The sequence below is a fragment of the Bufo gargarizans genome, chromosome 2, assembly GCF_014858855.1.
Source record: "Bufo gargarizans isolate SCDJY-AF-19 chromosome 2, ASM1485885v1, whole genome shotgun sequence".
Lineage (NCBI taxonomy): Eukaryota > Metazoa > Chordata > Amphibia > Anura > Bufonidae > Bufo > Bufo gargarizans.
The window spans coordinates 90,111,749-90,129,315 of NC_058081.1; the positions used below are offsets into that span (position 1 = coordinate 90,111,749).

The 17,567-nt window shown below is 40.9% G+C and overlaps 1 protein-coding gene across 1 annotated transcript in view; it reads right to left on the reverse strand.

Annotated features, from left to right (window-relative positions):
- LOC122929513 (pyroglutamylated RF-amide peptide receptor-like) overlaps positions 1 to 17,567 on the reverse strand; it is a 312,149-nt gene that overhangs the window by 10,914 nt on the left and 283,668 nt on the right. The window contains exons 2-4 of the mRNA XM_044283116.1: positions 4,351 to 4,509; positions 1,644 to 1,705; positions 1,277 to 1,512 (exon numbers count right to left, since the gene is read on the reverse strand). Of these exons, the coding sequence (XP_044139051.1) occupies positions 1,277 to 1,512; positions 1,644 to 1,705; positions 4,351 to 4,509 (457 nt within the window). The remainder of the gene's footprint in view (positions 1 to 1,276; positions 1,513 to 1,643; positions 1,706 to 4,350; positions 4,510 to 17,567) is intronic.

A 17,567-nucleotide genomic window follows, 5' to 3' on the forward strand; every position in this document is an offset into this window, starting at 1 on the left:
TGTAGGTTACATATAGTGTAGCTGATAGGTTCCAGTGCAGGGTGTTAGGTAGTGTGATAGGAATTACTGTTTCTCTGCTGTCCATACATACATGCTACAGACATAGTGCTGTGATGTCACAACAATACATAGTGAACCAATCAGTAATATCTATTCAGACCTGATAAAATGTGAAGCTGCATGTATCGCAAAAAAAATACGTGCATCATTAGTGCCGATTTGTAAAAATGACGAGATCACGAATTCTAGAATTCGCAAATTTATTGTGAAAATTCGCAAAATATCACAAAAACGAATATTGCCTATGCCGCTCATCACTAGTAACTATGAACTTTCATTATAGCTCCTTAAGTGCACTGGAGACAAAGTTTCACTGTGATGTGCACACTGCTCTCCGTAGTCAGCTGCCTTACAACTTCTGCCTTGTGCTCTAAGTGACCGCTGCTGCATCCAACCAGGAGACCAATACAGCTGTCACTGTAATTTCTTTTACTCCACCTGCCTACTAGAATGAGATTGCACAAAATTTTTGTGATGTTTAAAAAAAGTTGCATTTCATAAATGTGTCTAAATCCTGGTTAAGCAGCAAGCCTTAGGGTAGGTCATCAGTAATAAATCTTGTAAAACCCCTTTAATAATATGCGATCTATATGACCATCTACAGGGCACCAGCCATTATATTAGAGTTATGTCCTGTCTTTAGATGTGACATTATACAGACAGAGCACACAAGACGTTGAGCAGCGTAATATAAGTGGTTAATTAACGCAGACAACAGTCATTAAGGGTGTTTCAGGATTTTACTTTTGATGGCCACCAATGCTTGATCATCTGGGTTCTATTACCCATGATGAGCTGTTTCGGGATAGCGTTGGCAGTAGAGCTACCCACCTTCATCTACTGTATTGTGAACAGAGCTGATTACTGCAGCTCTGCTCCCGTTCACTTCTGTGTGAGCAGCGCTGCAGTTACCAACTCCGTCCACTACACAATTGATGGGATTGCGTAATTCCTGTGCTGATCGGTGGGGTTTGGGGGTATCAGACCCCCACCGATCATATATTGAAAGCCTATCCTGAGGATTGGCCATCAGTAGTAAAATCCTGGAATATCCCTTTAAGAATGAATTACTTTTATGGATACTAAAGTATTTTAAACACTTCTCACTTTATAAGAAATGTATATAAAGACATTTATAATAATATTAAATTACAGGCTTAGTCAAGCAATGAACACTACACTATAATATTGGGAGGGCCGCACAATTCGACTATACCTGGTGATTTTTGCCATCTCATTACGGCTTAAAGTATTCAGCACAGAACAGTCTCCAATGCGCTTTTTAATCCATAGCTCATACCCGATACGGGTATACAGAAGAAGCATGGCTGCGAGGGGTACTAAGAACAGGGCCACAAGGATAAATATGGCATAAGCTCTACGCAGGGCAGAATCATTCCACGACTCAAGGCAACATACGTGGTACAAGTTGTAGAGCAAGTCGTATTTCACCTGCAAGTCAAAAATGTATAGTTAATTATGAAGAGGATCATAAAATGACAATACAGCCTCACCAATTATATGTCATTACATATGCCCAAGTTATTTGATATCACCTTCAAATATATTGTCACAGATCTTACCTCTAAGGTCTGTACATGTAGCATTGGAGATCCTACAACAATAGCAATCATCCATACAAACCCTACAAGAGAAAATCGAACGGTCAGTTTATTCAGTAAAATCCGGTGAGAGGACTATGGTGGTGACTAGAGATGAGTGACTTGCTCGAAATGCAGTTCCGGATCGATCCGACCAAATTGGTCGACCGATTTGATTGTGGTCTGAATCAACTGTACCTGAATCGAAAGGGCTCCAAATGGTCTAAAAAAATGTGCATATGACACTCTCTGGTCTCTTATGACTCATATTTTATCTCTGTAGTCTCTCACTTTTTTTCCCTTTCTCTAACCCACTGAAATTCTTGAATCAACAAATAATAGATTCGGATGCAACTAAGATTTTTACAAAATTTGGTTTCAATCTGATTAGTTTACAATCGATTTTTTCATCTCTAGTGATGACCAATTATAGCTGTCATGCACTTATCTGTCTGTGCTCCCACTGCGAGTCCGGCAGCAATATGGCTGCTCGATTTATCATGGAGCCAGGACAACAGACCAGTCAGCCTGTGTGCCGCCTTCACATAGGTGGGCTATTTAAACAGGCAGCTGCTGGCCACAGGGGCCTGTGATTGTTTTCTAAGTCTCACTAGCGCATATTATACTTCTGTTTGGATCTTTGGTTCTATGACTTTTGGATTGTCCCTGGCTTTGCACCTGACTGCCGTTTATTGCATGACATGATCTCTGGGATATGACCCCATCTGGTAGGTGCCTCTGTCTTTGTATCCTGTCTTGGTTCTGACGTATCTCTCTGGTTTGGACTCTGGCCTGATTTTGACTTTGCTTTTGGATTCTGATCCAGTTCTGGTTTTGCCTGTCATTACGTTTATTATTTTCTGCATATGTATTATTTTCCCCTTATAGGGCATAGCACCTAGTTAGGAAGGGACCATCGTCCAGTTTTGGGCTGTTGGATTGGTGGGACGCTGAACTAGATCACAGTGGGCATGCTTCTGCCAGTACCATTGGCTGTTAACTCTGTTACTAAATGGTTGTATAGAATAGCCATGGGATATGCAATAGATGTCTGAACGAGGGGATCCAATTGCTTGGAATTCCTCCAATCACAAGTAAAGGGGTTTCCTTTCTAATATTGCTAATTAGAAACTGTCAGCAAGAGGGGAAGAATTTGCAAACCAAATGAGGTTGGGACTGCACAACGATTTTGGCCGCAGCACAAGTAGCGTGATCAAACATTGCAGTGCCTAAATCTTAAGCCATGTGATGCATGTAGTGCTTCAAATCTTTGGTCGCATGACATGTGTCGCAGCCAAAGTCACCATATGACCCCAGTTTATCTTTCTAATGTCTCCTGGCCAATGGCCAATGTTCCCTCCTTAACACTTTCACACTAAGGGTACAGTCACATACGGGGGGTCCACTGTGAATTTTCCACAACGGTAAATCTACAGTGTATGTTGCGGACATTCTCATGAGAAAAATCTACATGTGTACATTTTGCTGCAGATTCCAGTAGGCAAATGCTGCATCACAAAGGGTGAAATCCATCACAGAAATCTGTAGTGTAAATTGACTTGTGTTGAGTGAAACGAGCTTCGAATGCTTCGCTCAAAACTTCGTAACAGAAGTCAAGTTCGGTTTCAAGTTTTAAAGTGGTTTTCCACTTTAAAAAATCAATGATCAAAGTTATTCAAAGAAGTCATGCACGACTACGTGAATAACTAGCTTCGGCTCATCGGAGCCCATACATTCTAATACTGTACGGAGATGAATCTCCATACAGTATTATTCCTAAGTTTTGAACGAAGCGATTTCAGAAGAAGCATCCGAAGCCCTCTTCACTCAAAACTATAGACTTGTTTTGAATTTAAAAAACAGCTGTGGAAAATTTGCAGCTGACCAGCACATGTGGATGTACCCTAATAGAACATCTGTAAGGCCTCTTTCACACGAGGTCCGGATGCGTTCAGGGCGCGTTCAGTGAAACTCGCACCATTGTGCAATCAAGTTCAGTCAGTTTTGTCTGTGACTGCGTTCAGTTTTTTCTGCACAGGTGCAATGCGTTTTGATGCGTTTTTCACGGGCGTGATTAAAAACTAAAAACTTTTCATGCAGCCTCATTCACTTCTATTGGGCCAGGGCTGCGTAAAAAATGCAGAATATAGAACATGCTGCAATTTTCACACAACTCACAAGTGATGCGTGAAAAAAAAAAAACTTTTATGTACACAGTCATTGATATGAATGGGTCAGGATTCAGTGCGGATGCAATGCTTTCATGTCACGCATTGCACCCGCACTTGTGTGAAAGGGGCATAATTAAAGTGTTTTTCCAAGATTTTTTAACTAAAACTCAGGACCCCCATGATAAGCTGTTTGAGAAGGCATTACCACGGCCTTCTCTCTGCTCACCAAGCACAGTGCCGTCTATTCGATAGGGGCTGTGCCTAGTCAAGGTGACCAATGAATGTGACGTCACATAGCTTAGGGAAAGCTATGAGAAGGCCGGTGTGCTACTGCGAGTGACGATGCCTTCTCACACAACTGATTGGTGGTGGTACTGGGTGTTTGACCCCCCACCGATCAGATACTGATGACCTATCCAGAGTTAAAAAATCATCAGTTCAAAAATCTCAGAAAACTATTTTAATATAAAAGAAAACAGAAGACTTTAAAGTGTAAACCAGTATCACCGCAGTCTTACCAAGCATCTTGTAGGCCCTTCTGTTGGTGTACTGTCTCTTCATTTTTAGTGGATGGACAATCCCTTGATACCTCTCTACTGCGATACATGTCATAGTTAACGTACTGGCCACCACTGCTGTGGTTTGAATAAATGGAACCATCTTACAGACAAATGGTCCTGTGGAAGAAAGTGTTACATATTTGGTTAATTTTCTCATACCAGTTGTAGACCTGACTCATATCAGCTGCTATATTTCTGCATGTATCTCATTGCTTTCTCATGATGATGATCTAAACTTTTGAGTTCAACGCTGTAAAGTTGGCATCTTCTCCATTTTTTTGTAATTGGCAGGATGAATTCAAAGATTTTTTTTTCTCAAGAATAAAACCATGTGTATTCATGAGGTTCCTAATGTTATGCTAGCCAACAAAATGGTCCACAGACTGGTGCTTGTTTATTGATTCATCAAAGGTAAGCTTGAAAGCTGAGCTTCTCTACAATGGGAATAAATACCTATCCATCCTTTAACATGAAAAAATCATATGGAAATATAAAACTGCTTTTAGTTTGAAAAGCACTCTTGGAATTTCTAAGATGTTGCCTTTTTACTTACTTGGATACACAAAGTTTTGTTGAGTTTCCTGTGGGAATGGGACAGTATAAAAATATTACAGTACATCAGAAAAGAGTGGCCAAAATTACAATCACTTATCCCAGAAAGCAAAAATGTAGCTAGCACACCTTTGGTGAATCTTGCCTCTACCGCAGATCAAACTAGGACTGATAAAAACTTCATCAAAGTGATAGATCAAAATGGCATGAGTGTATCTGAAGACCAACTTTCTCTGAGTCACTGATGTCAAGATCAAATAAGGGATATTGCTAGGGCCCCATAGTAGAAAACTGATATAGGATATGGAGTATCAAAGCAAGTTGAGTGCAGCAGAAAAATATGCTGGTGTAGCCTCCAAGAATGCTACTGCAAACTCAGAAATCATGAAGCTGAAAATTACTATACAGTAGTGGATGATCAAAACATGTTATTTTTTTGGATTCTCACTTAAATTTTTTCCCTTTGAATTTCAGTGATTTCAGTAATGAACATGTTGAGCACTTTCACCAGAATATTATGATATCAAGGAATGTAGAGCCCTAGTATGCTGACTGACTACTGCTAAACTCTCAAGAGATGTTCCAGAGCAAAACACTCCAGAAAATAAATCATGTAACATTTCTGGAAAACATATTTACACTTAGGATTGTAAAATGAGTGACGAATACCAGACCTCGTGCCCGCTTGACGTCACCTACGTTGAGCTCACAAGACGTGGTATGGTCACGGGTTACCAAAGTGTGATGTTACGCCCTCCAGAGGAGCAGGTAAGGTCAGCTTGGTACAATTTATACAGACACCTCTTGTCCACGCGGGTACAGAGAGGCAACAAGCTGAGAGGGCCTTTTCACTGCCGCAATGAAACAGCGCGTCCTCAGCCCAGGCAATCTGCCATTAGCTTCTCGTTTTATATAAGCCCGTTCCGCTAACGGTATTATATAGGTTGAGAAACCAACCCGCAGTAGCTTATAACTAGGCCGAAACACAGACGTTGGGATTTGTGATCGAGATACAAGACAGCACAAGATTAAATTATATATTTACGTGTCTTAAGAGCACACTTGATATAACACAATATACACAGAGAATATATACAGTGGTCTGAGGTTCCAGATACAGGTGGTATAGGTACAACAGGGTTAAGCAGAGCAAAAGTCAGTTACCCGGTAGATGAAAGTCCCTTTGGGTTATGATGGTGGAATAGTCCTTGGCTGCAGTCATGTGGGGGCAGTGATGTCAGTTGGTTCCCGGTCTCTCCAAACACATTGGCATGATGTGACCCCCTTCAGAAAAGACACCACCTGCTGGCTTATGACCTGTAGTCGGCCGCCTCTGGTGCTGGCAGAAAATGACCCATAAAACCCCTTAGGGGTCATAGCCCCAGACCAGAATGCCGCAGGAAGATGGTTCCGGGCCCAATCGATCCGCCTGGGTTCTGGCTACAACTAGAGTCCAAGCATGGTACCGTTATTTGGTTTCTGTGTGTGGTATTGTTTGCAATTTTAAGACCAATAAATACTCTATTTCTTGAATAGGTCTACTGGGTCTTACTCGTACTTCCAGTAGACCGCTGTTGTTACTACCGTGTTTCCCCGAGAATAAGCCCTACCCCGATAATAAGCCCTTGCGCTATTTTGCAGGGTTTTTGGAGTAGGCTTAAAATATAAGCCTACTCCAAAAATAAGTTCTAGATAAAGCCATATTTTTTTTTATATAAAGGGAAGGTGGGGGAAATGTGCAGGCCGCAGCAGCTCAGGATCACTCACTAATGGCTCCTGAGCTGCCATCAAGCTGTGGGCGGGCGGGCAGCACAGGCACTAAGCAACACCTGACGGGTGGGCTGACCCGCCTACACGTTCTTACTTACATGAAGGAGGCAGCAGGAGGATCTCCTTCTCCTCTCTGCTGCCTGGAGGAGCTACCTACATCTCTCCCGTGCCGTATCTGCTCTCCATGGTACCGTAGATACCTAGGTCCCTTGGGTAAGGACAGCTCAGAGGCAATATACGGTACCAGAATGAATAATTTAAAATATGACTATAACCCCCCTCATCCATAGGAATTCATCCATGTACTGCAGTATATGGGTGCATTCCTATGGATGAGGGGGGTTATAGTCATATTTAATATAAACACTGTCCAGGGACTGTTCTGGATTGGCATGTGTCTATATAAAATATGTTCATGGAGCCAAAATAAGCCCTACCCAATAATAAGCTCTAACTCTTTTTTCTGAGAAAAAAAATATATAAGACCCTGTCTTTTTTTCGGAGAAACACTGTATTTTTAGGCATTTTTCTTGTGAAAAATCTATCACTACAAGAGAGACAGAACTATAATAAAGCCGGCTGGACAGCTTACCACGATGTGATGAATGTATATGATTCATTTCTGGCAACTCTGATAAAGGAAGCAATAAATGGCTTTGTACTGCAATATCAGCACAATTATTTGCACTAGACAATGCTTGGAAATGTCTCTGTCATTTTCTTTAACCTTTTCAAAACCAGGTGATTTTCCATTTTTTCGTTTTTCTCTCCAAGCCCTCCCAAAGCCATAACTTCTTTTTATTTTTTCATTCACATAGCTGTATGAGGGCTTGTTTTTTGAAGGGCAATATGTACTTTCTAATGGCACCATTTACAATTGCATACCATGTGGTGGAAAGCGGGAAAAAAATTCCAAATGGGGTGGAATTATAAAAAAAAAATACCATTCCGCCACAGTTTTATGGGGTAGTTTTTTATACCGTTTCTTATGTGGTAAAACTGACCTCTTACTTTTATTCTCAAGTTCAATACGATTGCAACAAAACCACATATGCATAGTTTTTCTTGCATTTTAATACTGAAAAAAACTTTGGAAAAAAACAAGGCAGGCTCTCCATAGGAACTGACGTGCGGCAGGGTTGTACCACTCCGGAGTACAGAGGCTGTTGCACAGTGCATCCGCCTCCCCCTGGCGAAGATCGAAGCATGGCCAAAAGCGCATGCTCCTGGTCTTTTACCTCCCAGATGTCGTGGTCACATTTGTTATTGTTTATTGCATATATTAGTCCCAGGTGCCTGCTGTTTAAAACAGCAGGCCCCGACAGCTATGGCACCCGCTCCGCTCATAAGTGGGCGGCATTTTTAAATGCCCAACTGCTGACGTAAATTTACATGGGGCAGTCGGAAAGGGGTTAAATTGAGGATTGAAACAGGAGGCTTCACACCCATGTATTCCAGTACTGAATGGAAAGGTTAATATTCTCTTTAGTTTTTGAACTGCAAGTATGGCGCTGATGAAATGTTGTGTCACGGTCTACTCCTTCAGGCCATTGCTCCTTGGGGATCGGAGAAGTGGAAATGTACCACTGAAGAATGAGGCTAGAATTATACCTCATTCACACATCAGTCCTCTGTCAGTGATTTCCATCAGTGATTTTGAGCCAAAACCAGGTGCGGCTCTAAACACAGAACATGTGCAGATCTCTCCCTTATACCTTATGTCTGTGGAGGCTCCACTCCTGGTTTTGGCTTACAATCATTGATGGAAATCACTAACACTAAGGTGTGAATGAGGCTTTACATGTATTAAAACATTAAAGCACTCTCTAAGTGCAACGTAGAATCTAAAATACATTCAGTAGCAGCATATCTTAAGTGCAAATCTTCTCTGCCACAAGTAAGGGTATGGAGGCAGGTTGGATGGCAGCAATTTGGCACTTAGGCGATACTTACCTAGTTACGTTCTAGGTGATAGGTGTCTTGGCAGAATAACAAAAGAAAAGGAGCCAAATAATGCCAAATAATGAAAAATAAATAAATATTTATTTGTAGTAATATAACAAGACAATGAGTAAAAATGCAATACAATGCATGTGATGCCAGGAAACAGGGAACGAAAGGGAACAGGGAAGGAAAAAACGGCGCCACCCTGGGAGGGACACACTGGTCAATAATACATAAGTATAAAAGATCACAGGAACGTGTAAGGTATAGTAACCTAATCTAGGATCACTACATGTACATAATAATAATGGAAGGTGAGTCACTACTCAACTGCAAAGAACCAATATATATAAAAAAAAATGATAATATGGAAATAGATAGATACACCAAACAGCTAAGATGAATAGCCGCACTAGACGCAAGCCTGGGAAAACTGTGAATCATCCAGGTGAAGAGAGACAACAGAGTAAACAAGCAGGAGGGACTCACCTAAAGAGGACCAGAAGTGTAGCAACCAGGATGGCGCCATCATTTTTTTTATATATATTGGTTCTTTGCAGTTGAGTTGTATTGCATTTTTACTCATTGTCTTGTTATATTACTGCAAATAAATATTTATTTATTTTTCATTTTTTGGCTCCTTTTCTTTTGTTATTCTGCCATTTGTACTCGGGAGCTTGTGCCGAGTTATCCTTTAGGGGTGGCATTAGTGGATACATTAGGTGGGCACTGTCCCCCTCCCTTCTCTCTCCAAACCCCTGGGGTCTCTTCTTCTTTTTTTTGTGATAGGTGTCTTGGCTGTAATCCCTCATCTTGCAGTAGTGTCTTTAATGCTGGTTGTAGCAGTTCGCTCTGCTGTCTAGCATCTAAAAAGTTCACTTGAGGCTGGAAAGTAAGTGGTCTCTCTGGAGATCAGGAGCATGACTTGTGCTGCCTCAACTTTGTCTCTGGACAGAAACCCCCCGTCATGACAGAAAGCAGGACCATGAAATATCTATCTAGAATCTGTTTATGTATATTTCATTTTAGGTATTTATTTGATATTGTTATTATGAGCTGGGCAAACATTTTAATAGTGTTTTATTAGGTTTGGAAATGTTTACACCTTTTTTTTAATTAAGTCAGTGTATCATTTTTCCTTAGTATGATTTCCATGTGAACAGAAGTCCTGCTGTACCCTTCAGGGATCACTGTTGCATGCAGAGAGTAAATCATTTCGTCCAGCAGATTCTAACACATACACTGCTGAGTAGAGGAACACCTGCAAGCAATAAAATAAGAAATCAAACTAAATATTTGATATCTTCTGAATAATGTACCAGGTATATTTACAATATATATCTGGTAACCTACAAGCAATAGTCTTTTCATTTTCGTATACTGTTTGATGTATATCTGTTATTCTGTATCACGAACTATAAGCAGGATTACAAGCACTGACCCTCAGGCTCATTATTAATGCCGCTTTCATATTTCTTTACCTGCACAAAGAGTAAATTCACTATGTATTATCCACATAAAGAAGTGGGTCATACTCAGTGTTGAACTGGGGTTCTAGGGGCCCCACCAGAGGAAATTATTCTTGAGGTCTAACCCCTATTTATATATAAATAAAGTTAAATACATTTAGAATTAATAGGTTTTGTCTCTAGCGGCTAGTGACTGGCTCCAAAAGGAGCTCCAAATGTTTCTTTTCTTTCAGATCCTGGGGACCATTATGGTCTCAGAGTTTAGGCCCATCCGGTGATCCTCTGGTACTCTGGTGGGCTAGTCCGACTCTGGTTATACTTTTCTAATGTACCCCGTAGTAAATACATTCAGAAGGCAATGCCCAAATATAGAATTGTAAAGTCTTTTTTGTATGGGAACCACTGGCATCCAACAGGGCACAATGAGATAAGCTACTGTTAAAGGGGCACTCTATGGGTAGTACCAAAGCAACCAATTAAGTACACTTTTCACTATTTCCATCTTGGTAGGGAGGAACAGAGGATAAGGATCCTCAGTCCTCACTTTAGGGACTCTGGTACTCTGTCTCTGCCAAGGAGAAAGCTTCTCCCACTGTCTCTGATTCTTGTCTACTTAGTCCTTTCATAGGGATATATGGTGATCAGCAGCCACATAAAAGTCCACCGCCCAGTTGCTGCTATAGGGGCTTTGAAGTTGTCATTCTGATGTTCTGTTTAACAAAGATCAAAGATGTTATGCCATTTTTCAAATTATTTATTTTAAAAACACATTCTATTAATTGAACAGTAAAATTGGCAATGGGTGCTCACATAGAGTATGCTCATCACTTTTCCTGGTGTGATGCTAATACCATACTTTAATATCTATGGTAAGCTAATTTTTATTTCTATAGCAGTACTACTATAATTACTATATCTATAAATGCAAGGTTTTTAGTGTGCATTTAGAGCAAATTATGTGAGTCCACAGGCCACAACAGGATGGGTCCCTTTATACCACACAATTTACATTTCCAGTCTTGAATTTAGCCATACAAAATGAACTTGGGATAGGAGGTAATCAGGTTTATTCTATATTGAAACGGTAACCCAAGAAAAGTATTAATATGTATATGGCATTTGAAATTGTATTATTATGATATACTGTACATGGCATAAAATTATTATTATTTTTTTTTATGAACATTACATTTTTCTCTCTGCTGTTTCTCCTGTGACTGACACTCTGGTCCACCTTTTTTTGCATTCAGTGGTGGACTGACATGATCACTTTCTCCCCTACACTCTATCTCCTTTCAGTGCCAGCATAGTGATCTTACAGTGAAGCAGGTGAAGCAGCCCAGGCATCTTTTATTCATTCTTCCCTACTTCTAAATTCATAGAAACATATAGCTATATCTCTCTCTCTAGACAGTAGAGAATGAAAGTGGAGGGAAGCATTGCATACCCTTTGTATACCAGTGTTATTTATTAGTGAGAACATTGGGGTTGTGTTTGAGGGACTATATTCCATGCCGGAGAGAAAGGGGTTAACAAAACCTGCCTTCAATGCACTCCTGGAAGATGCAGGTGCTTGATGAGTTGCTGCCCACCCATAGAAATGGAAGAGACAAGAGCTGGACATAGATAAGTTAAAATGTAAAACAGGTGAAAATTACACTAGAGGAACAGCAAAAAAATTGTATATAGTACTCCAGTCTTAGATGAGTGGGAGGAGTGCATGATCAAGAAGGACATAGTCATCACCCCACCACAACCAGAATGTAGAAAACAAAGCTTGCTCCAATCACAGCAGATGGCCTTTGAAAGATCTGAGGATGATCTTTGAATTAATTCTGGAGAGGTCACGATGACTCAGTACAGTGGTCCCTCATTCCAAAGCCCAGAAATATCATCCAAGATAAGATAAAATGAAGATTTATCAAAAATAAGCAGATAACTAAATCCGATAAAACATATCCTTCCATCTATCAGTCAGGAATAGATGCTAACTAGCAACTAATACCTCTATTTTAACCTTTTGGGGACACATGACGTACCGGTACATCATGATGCCCTGGTACTTAAGGACACATGACGTACCGGTACGTCATGTGTATTTACGATCACCGCCGTATTTACGATCGGAACAGAGTGCCTGCTGAAATCATTCGGCAGGCATTCTGTGACAATGCCGAGGGGGGTCCTGTGACCCCCCCGTATCGGTGATCGCAGCAAACTGCAGGTCAATTCAGACCTGCTGTTTGCTGCGTTTCTGGGTTATTCGGGTCTCTGGTGACCCGATAACCTGGAATAGGATGGTGATTGGTGGGGTGATAATACACCACGAATCACCATCCTTAGATCCTGTGAGGTGATGGTGACACCTTGTGTGCCCATACAGTAGTTTACGACCACATATGGGGTGTTTCTGCAAACTACAGAATCAGGGCAATAAATATTAAGTTTTGTTTGGCTGTTAACCTTTGCTTTGTTACTGGAAAAAAATAGAATAAAATGAAAAATTTTTGCAAAAAATTTAAATTATTAAATTTAATCTTCATTTGCCAATAACTCTTGTGGAACACCTAAAGGGTTAACAAAGTTTGTAAAATCAGTTTTGAATACCTTGAGGGGTGTAGTTTCTCAGATGGGGTCACTTTTATGGAGTTTCTACTCTAGGGGTGTTTCAAATGGGACATGGCGTAAATAAACCAGTCCAGCAAAATCTGCCTTCCAAAAACCCCACGGCGCTCCTTTGCCTCTACGTCCTACTGTGTGCCCGTACAGTAGTTTACAACCACATATGGGGTGTTTCTGCAAACTACAGAATCAGTGCAATAAATATTGAGTTTTGTTTGGCTGTTAACCCTTGCTTTATTACTGGAAAAAAAAATGATTAAAAAAAAATTTGCAAAAAAATTGAAATTCGGAAATGTTATCTCCATTTGCGATTAACTCTTGTGGAACACCTAAAGGGTTAACAACGTTTGTAAAATCAGTTTTGAATACCTTAAGGGGTGTAGTTTCTATAATGGGGTCATTTTTGGGTGGTTTCTATTATGTAAGCCTCACAAAGTGACTTCAGACCTGAACTGGTCCTTAACCACCTCAGCCCCCCTAGCTTAAACCCCCTTAATGGCCAGACTACTTTTTACAATTCTGCACTACATTACTTTCACGGTTTATTGCTCGGTCATACAACTTACCACCCAAATTAATTTTACCACCTTTTCTTCTCACTAATAGAGCTTTCATTCGGTGGTATTTCATTGCTGCTGACATTTTAACTTTTTTTGATATTAATCGAAATTGACCGAAATTTTTGCAAAAAAATGACATTTTTCACTTTCGGTTGTAAAATTTTTCAAATAAAACTACATTTCTATATAAATTTTTCTCTAAATGTATTGTTCTACATATCTTTAATAAAGAAAAATACAATAAGTGTATATTTATTGGTTTGGGTAAAAGTATGGTACAAACTATTGTACAAAAATGTGAATTTCCGCATTTTGAAGCAGCTCTGACTTTCTGAGCACCTGTCATGTTTCCTGAGGTTCTACAATGCCCAGACAGTAGAAACACCCCACAAATGACCCCATTTCGGAAAGTAGACACCCTAAGGTATTCGCTGATGGGCATGGTGAGTTCATAGAACTTTTTATTTTTTGTCACAAGTTAGCGGAAAATGATGATTTTTTGAGTTCATGGAAGTTATATTTTTTTCATGAGTTCATGGAAGTTATATTTTTTTTTCTTACAAAGTCTCATATTCCACTAACTTGTGACAAAAAAATAAAATTTTACATGAACTCACCATACCCCTCACGGAATACCTTGGGGTGTCTTTTTTCCAAAATGGGGTTACTTGTGGGGTATTTATACTGCCCTGGCATTTTAGGGGACCTAAAGCGTGAGAAGTAGTTTGGAATCCAAATGCGTAAAAAATGCCCTGTGAAATCCTAAAGATACTCTTTGGAATTTGGGCCCCTTTGCGCACCTAGGCTGCAAAAAAGTGTCACACATGTGGTATCACCGTACTCAGGAGAAGTAGGGCAATGTGTTTTGGGGTGTATTTTTACATATACCCATGCTGGGTGAGAGAAATATCTCTGTAAAAGAAAACTTTTCCCATTTTTGTTATACAAAGTTGTCATTTTACAGAGATATATCTCTCACCCATTATGGGTATATGTAAAAATACACCCCAAAACACATTGCCCTACTTCTCCTGAGTACAGCGATACCACATGTGTGACACGTTTTTGCAGCCTAGGTGCGCAAAGGGGCCCAAATTCCAATGAGTACCTTTTAGGAGGGCATTTTTAGGTACTTGGATTCCAGACTTCTCACGCTTTAGGGCCCCTAAAATGCCAGGGCAGTATAAATACCCCACATGTGACCCCATTTTGGAAAGAAGACACCCCAAGGTATTCCATGAGGGGCATGGCGAGTTCATAGAAGATTTCTTTTTTTGGCACAAGTTAGCGGAAAATGATTTTTTTAGTTTTTTCTCACAAAGTCTCCCTTTCCGCTAACTTGTGACAAAAAGTTCAATCTTTCATGGACTCAATATGCCCCTCAGAGAATACCTTGGGGCATCTACTTTCCAAAATGGGGTCATTTGTGGGGTATTTATACTGCCCTGGCATTTTAGGGGCCCTAAAGCGTGAGAAGAAGTCTGGAATACAAATGTCTAAAAATTTTTACGCATTTGGATTCTGTGAGGGGTATGGTGAGTTCATGTGAGATTCTATTTTTTGTCCCAAGTTAGTGGAATATGAGACTTTGTAATAAAAAAAAAAAAAAAAAAAAAAATCTATTTCAGCTAACTTAAAAATAAATCTTCTATGAACTCGCCATGCCCCTCAAAAGTGATCTTTTTATAGCGCCACAGCAATTTTACAGTGTTTTTGCAGTGATCAGAAAAAAAAACATTTCTGTCACTGCGGTGGGGCGGACTGAACGCAAGTGTGCGCACAAGATCAGGCCTGATCGGGTGAACACTGTGTTTTTTGTAGAGCCTATAGAACATGTCCTATTCTTGTCCGCAAAATGCGAAAAGCACATTGCCGGTGTCAGTGTTTTGCGGATCCACGGTGTCAGTGTTTTGCGGATCCGCGGTGTCCGTGCTTTGCGGATCCTCGGATCCGTGGATCCGCAAAACACATACGGACGTCTGAATGGAGCCTTACAGGGGGGTGATCAATGACAGGGGGGTGATCAGGGAGTCTATATGGGGTGATCACCCCCCTGTCATTGATCACCCCCCTGTAAGGCTCCATTCAGACGTCCGTATGTGTTTTGCGGATACGCGGATCCGTGGATCCGCAAAACACATACGGACGCCTGAATGGAGCCTTACAGGGGGTGATCAATGACGGGGGGTGATCAGGGAGTCTATATGGGGTGATCAGGGGTTAATAAGGTGTTAATAAGTGACAGGGGGGAGGTGTAGTGTAGTGGTGTTTGGTGCTACTTACAGAGCTGCCTGTGTCCTCTGGTGGTCAATCCAAGCAAAAGGGACCACCAGAGGACCAGGTAGCAGGTATATTAGATGCTGTTATCAAAACAGTGTCTAATATACCTTTTTGGGGTTAAAAAATAGCATCTACAGCCTGCCAGCGAATGATCGCCGCTGGCAGGCTGTAGATCCACTCGTTTACCTCCCGATCCTGTGAACGCGTGCTCCTGTGTGCGCGCGTTCACAGGAAATCTCGCCTCTCGCGAGATGATGCACCGGCGCGTCCAGGAGGAATAACCCGGCCGCCTGCAGGATGCAATCCTGCGTTAGGCGGTCGGGAGGTGGTTAAAGGGAACCTGTCACTGGGATTTTGTGTATAGAGCTAGGGACATGGGTTGCTAGATGGCCGCTAGCACATCCACAATAGCCAGTCCCCATAGCTCTGTGTACTTTTATTGTGTAAAAAAAAATGATTTGATACATATGCAAATTACCCTGAGATGAGTCCTGTACGTGAGATGAGTCAGGGACAGGACTCATCTCAGGTTACTTTGCATATGTATCAAATCGTTTTTTTTGACACAATAAAAGCACACAGAGCTATGGGGACTGGGTATTGCGGATGTGCTAGCGGCCATCTAGCAACCCATGTCCTCAGCTCTATACACAAAATCCCGGTGACAGGTTCCCTTTAAAAAGTGGGTTTTTGGAAAATTTCTGAAAAATTTCAAGATTTACTTCTAAACCTTGTAACATCCCCACAAAATAAAATGGGATTCCCAAAATGATCCAAACATGAAGTAGACATATGGGGAATGTAAAGTAATAACTATTTTTGTAGGTATTACTATGTATTATAGAAGTAGAAAAATTGAAGCTTGGAAATGTGCCATTTTTTCTAAATTTTGGGTAAATTTGGCATTTGTTTTATAAATAAAAAGATAATTTTTTTTACTCCATTTTACCAGTGTCATGAAGTACAATATGTGACGAAAAAACGACCTCTGAATGGCCTGGATAAGTAAAAGTGTTTTAAAGTTATTCACACATAAAGTGACACAGGTCAGATTTGCAAAAAATGGCCTGGTCCTTAAGTCTGAGTTCACACGGGCGAGATTTCTGCGCAGGTGCAATGCGTCAGGTGAACGCATTGCACCCGCTCTGAATCCTGACCTATTCATTTCTATGAGGCTGTGCACATGAGCAGTGATTTTCACGCATCACTTGTGTGTTGCGTGATGATCGCAGCATGTTCTATATTGTGCGTTTTACATGCAACGGAGGACCCATAGAAGTGAATGGGGCTGCGTGAAAATCGCAAGCATCCGCAAGCAAGTGCGGATGCGGTGCGATTTTCACGCACGGTTGCTAGGAGACGATCGGGATGGGGATCCGATCATTATTATTTTCCCTTATAACATGGTTATAAGGGAAAATAATAGCATTCTGAATGCAGAAGGCATAGTACAATAGGGCTGGAGGGGTTAAAAATAAATAAATAATAATTTAACTCACCTTAATACACTTGTTCGCGCAGCCGGCATCTCTTCTGTCTTCACCTGTGAGGTAAAGGACCTGTGATGATGTAACTGTGCTCATCACATGGTCCATCACATGGTCCATCTCCATGGTGATGGATCATGTGAATGACCATGTGATGAGCGTAGTGACATCATCAAAGGTCCTTTTCCTCACAGATGAAGACAGAAGAGATGCCGGCTGTGCGAACAAGTGGATTAAGGTGAGTTCATTTTTTTAATTTCTTTTTTTAACCCCTCCAGCCCTATTGTACTATGCCTTCTGTATTCAGAATGCTATTATTTCCCCTTATAACTATGTTATAAGGGGAAATAATACAATCTACACAACCTTGAACCCAAACCTGAACTTCTGTGAAAAAGTTCGGGTCTGGGTACCACATTCAGTTTTTTATCACGCGCGTTGAAAGCACATTGCACCCGCGCGATAAAAACTGAACAACGGAACGCAATCGC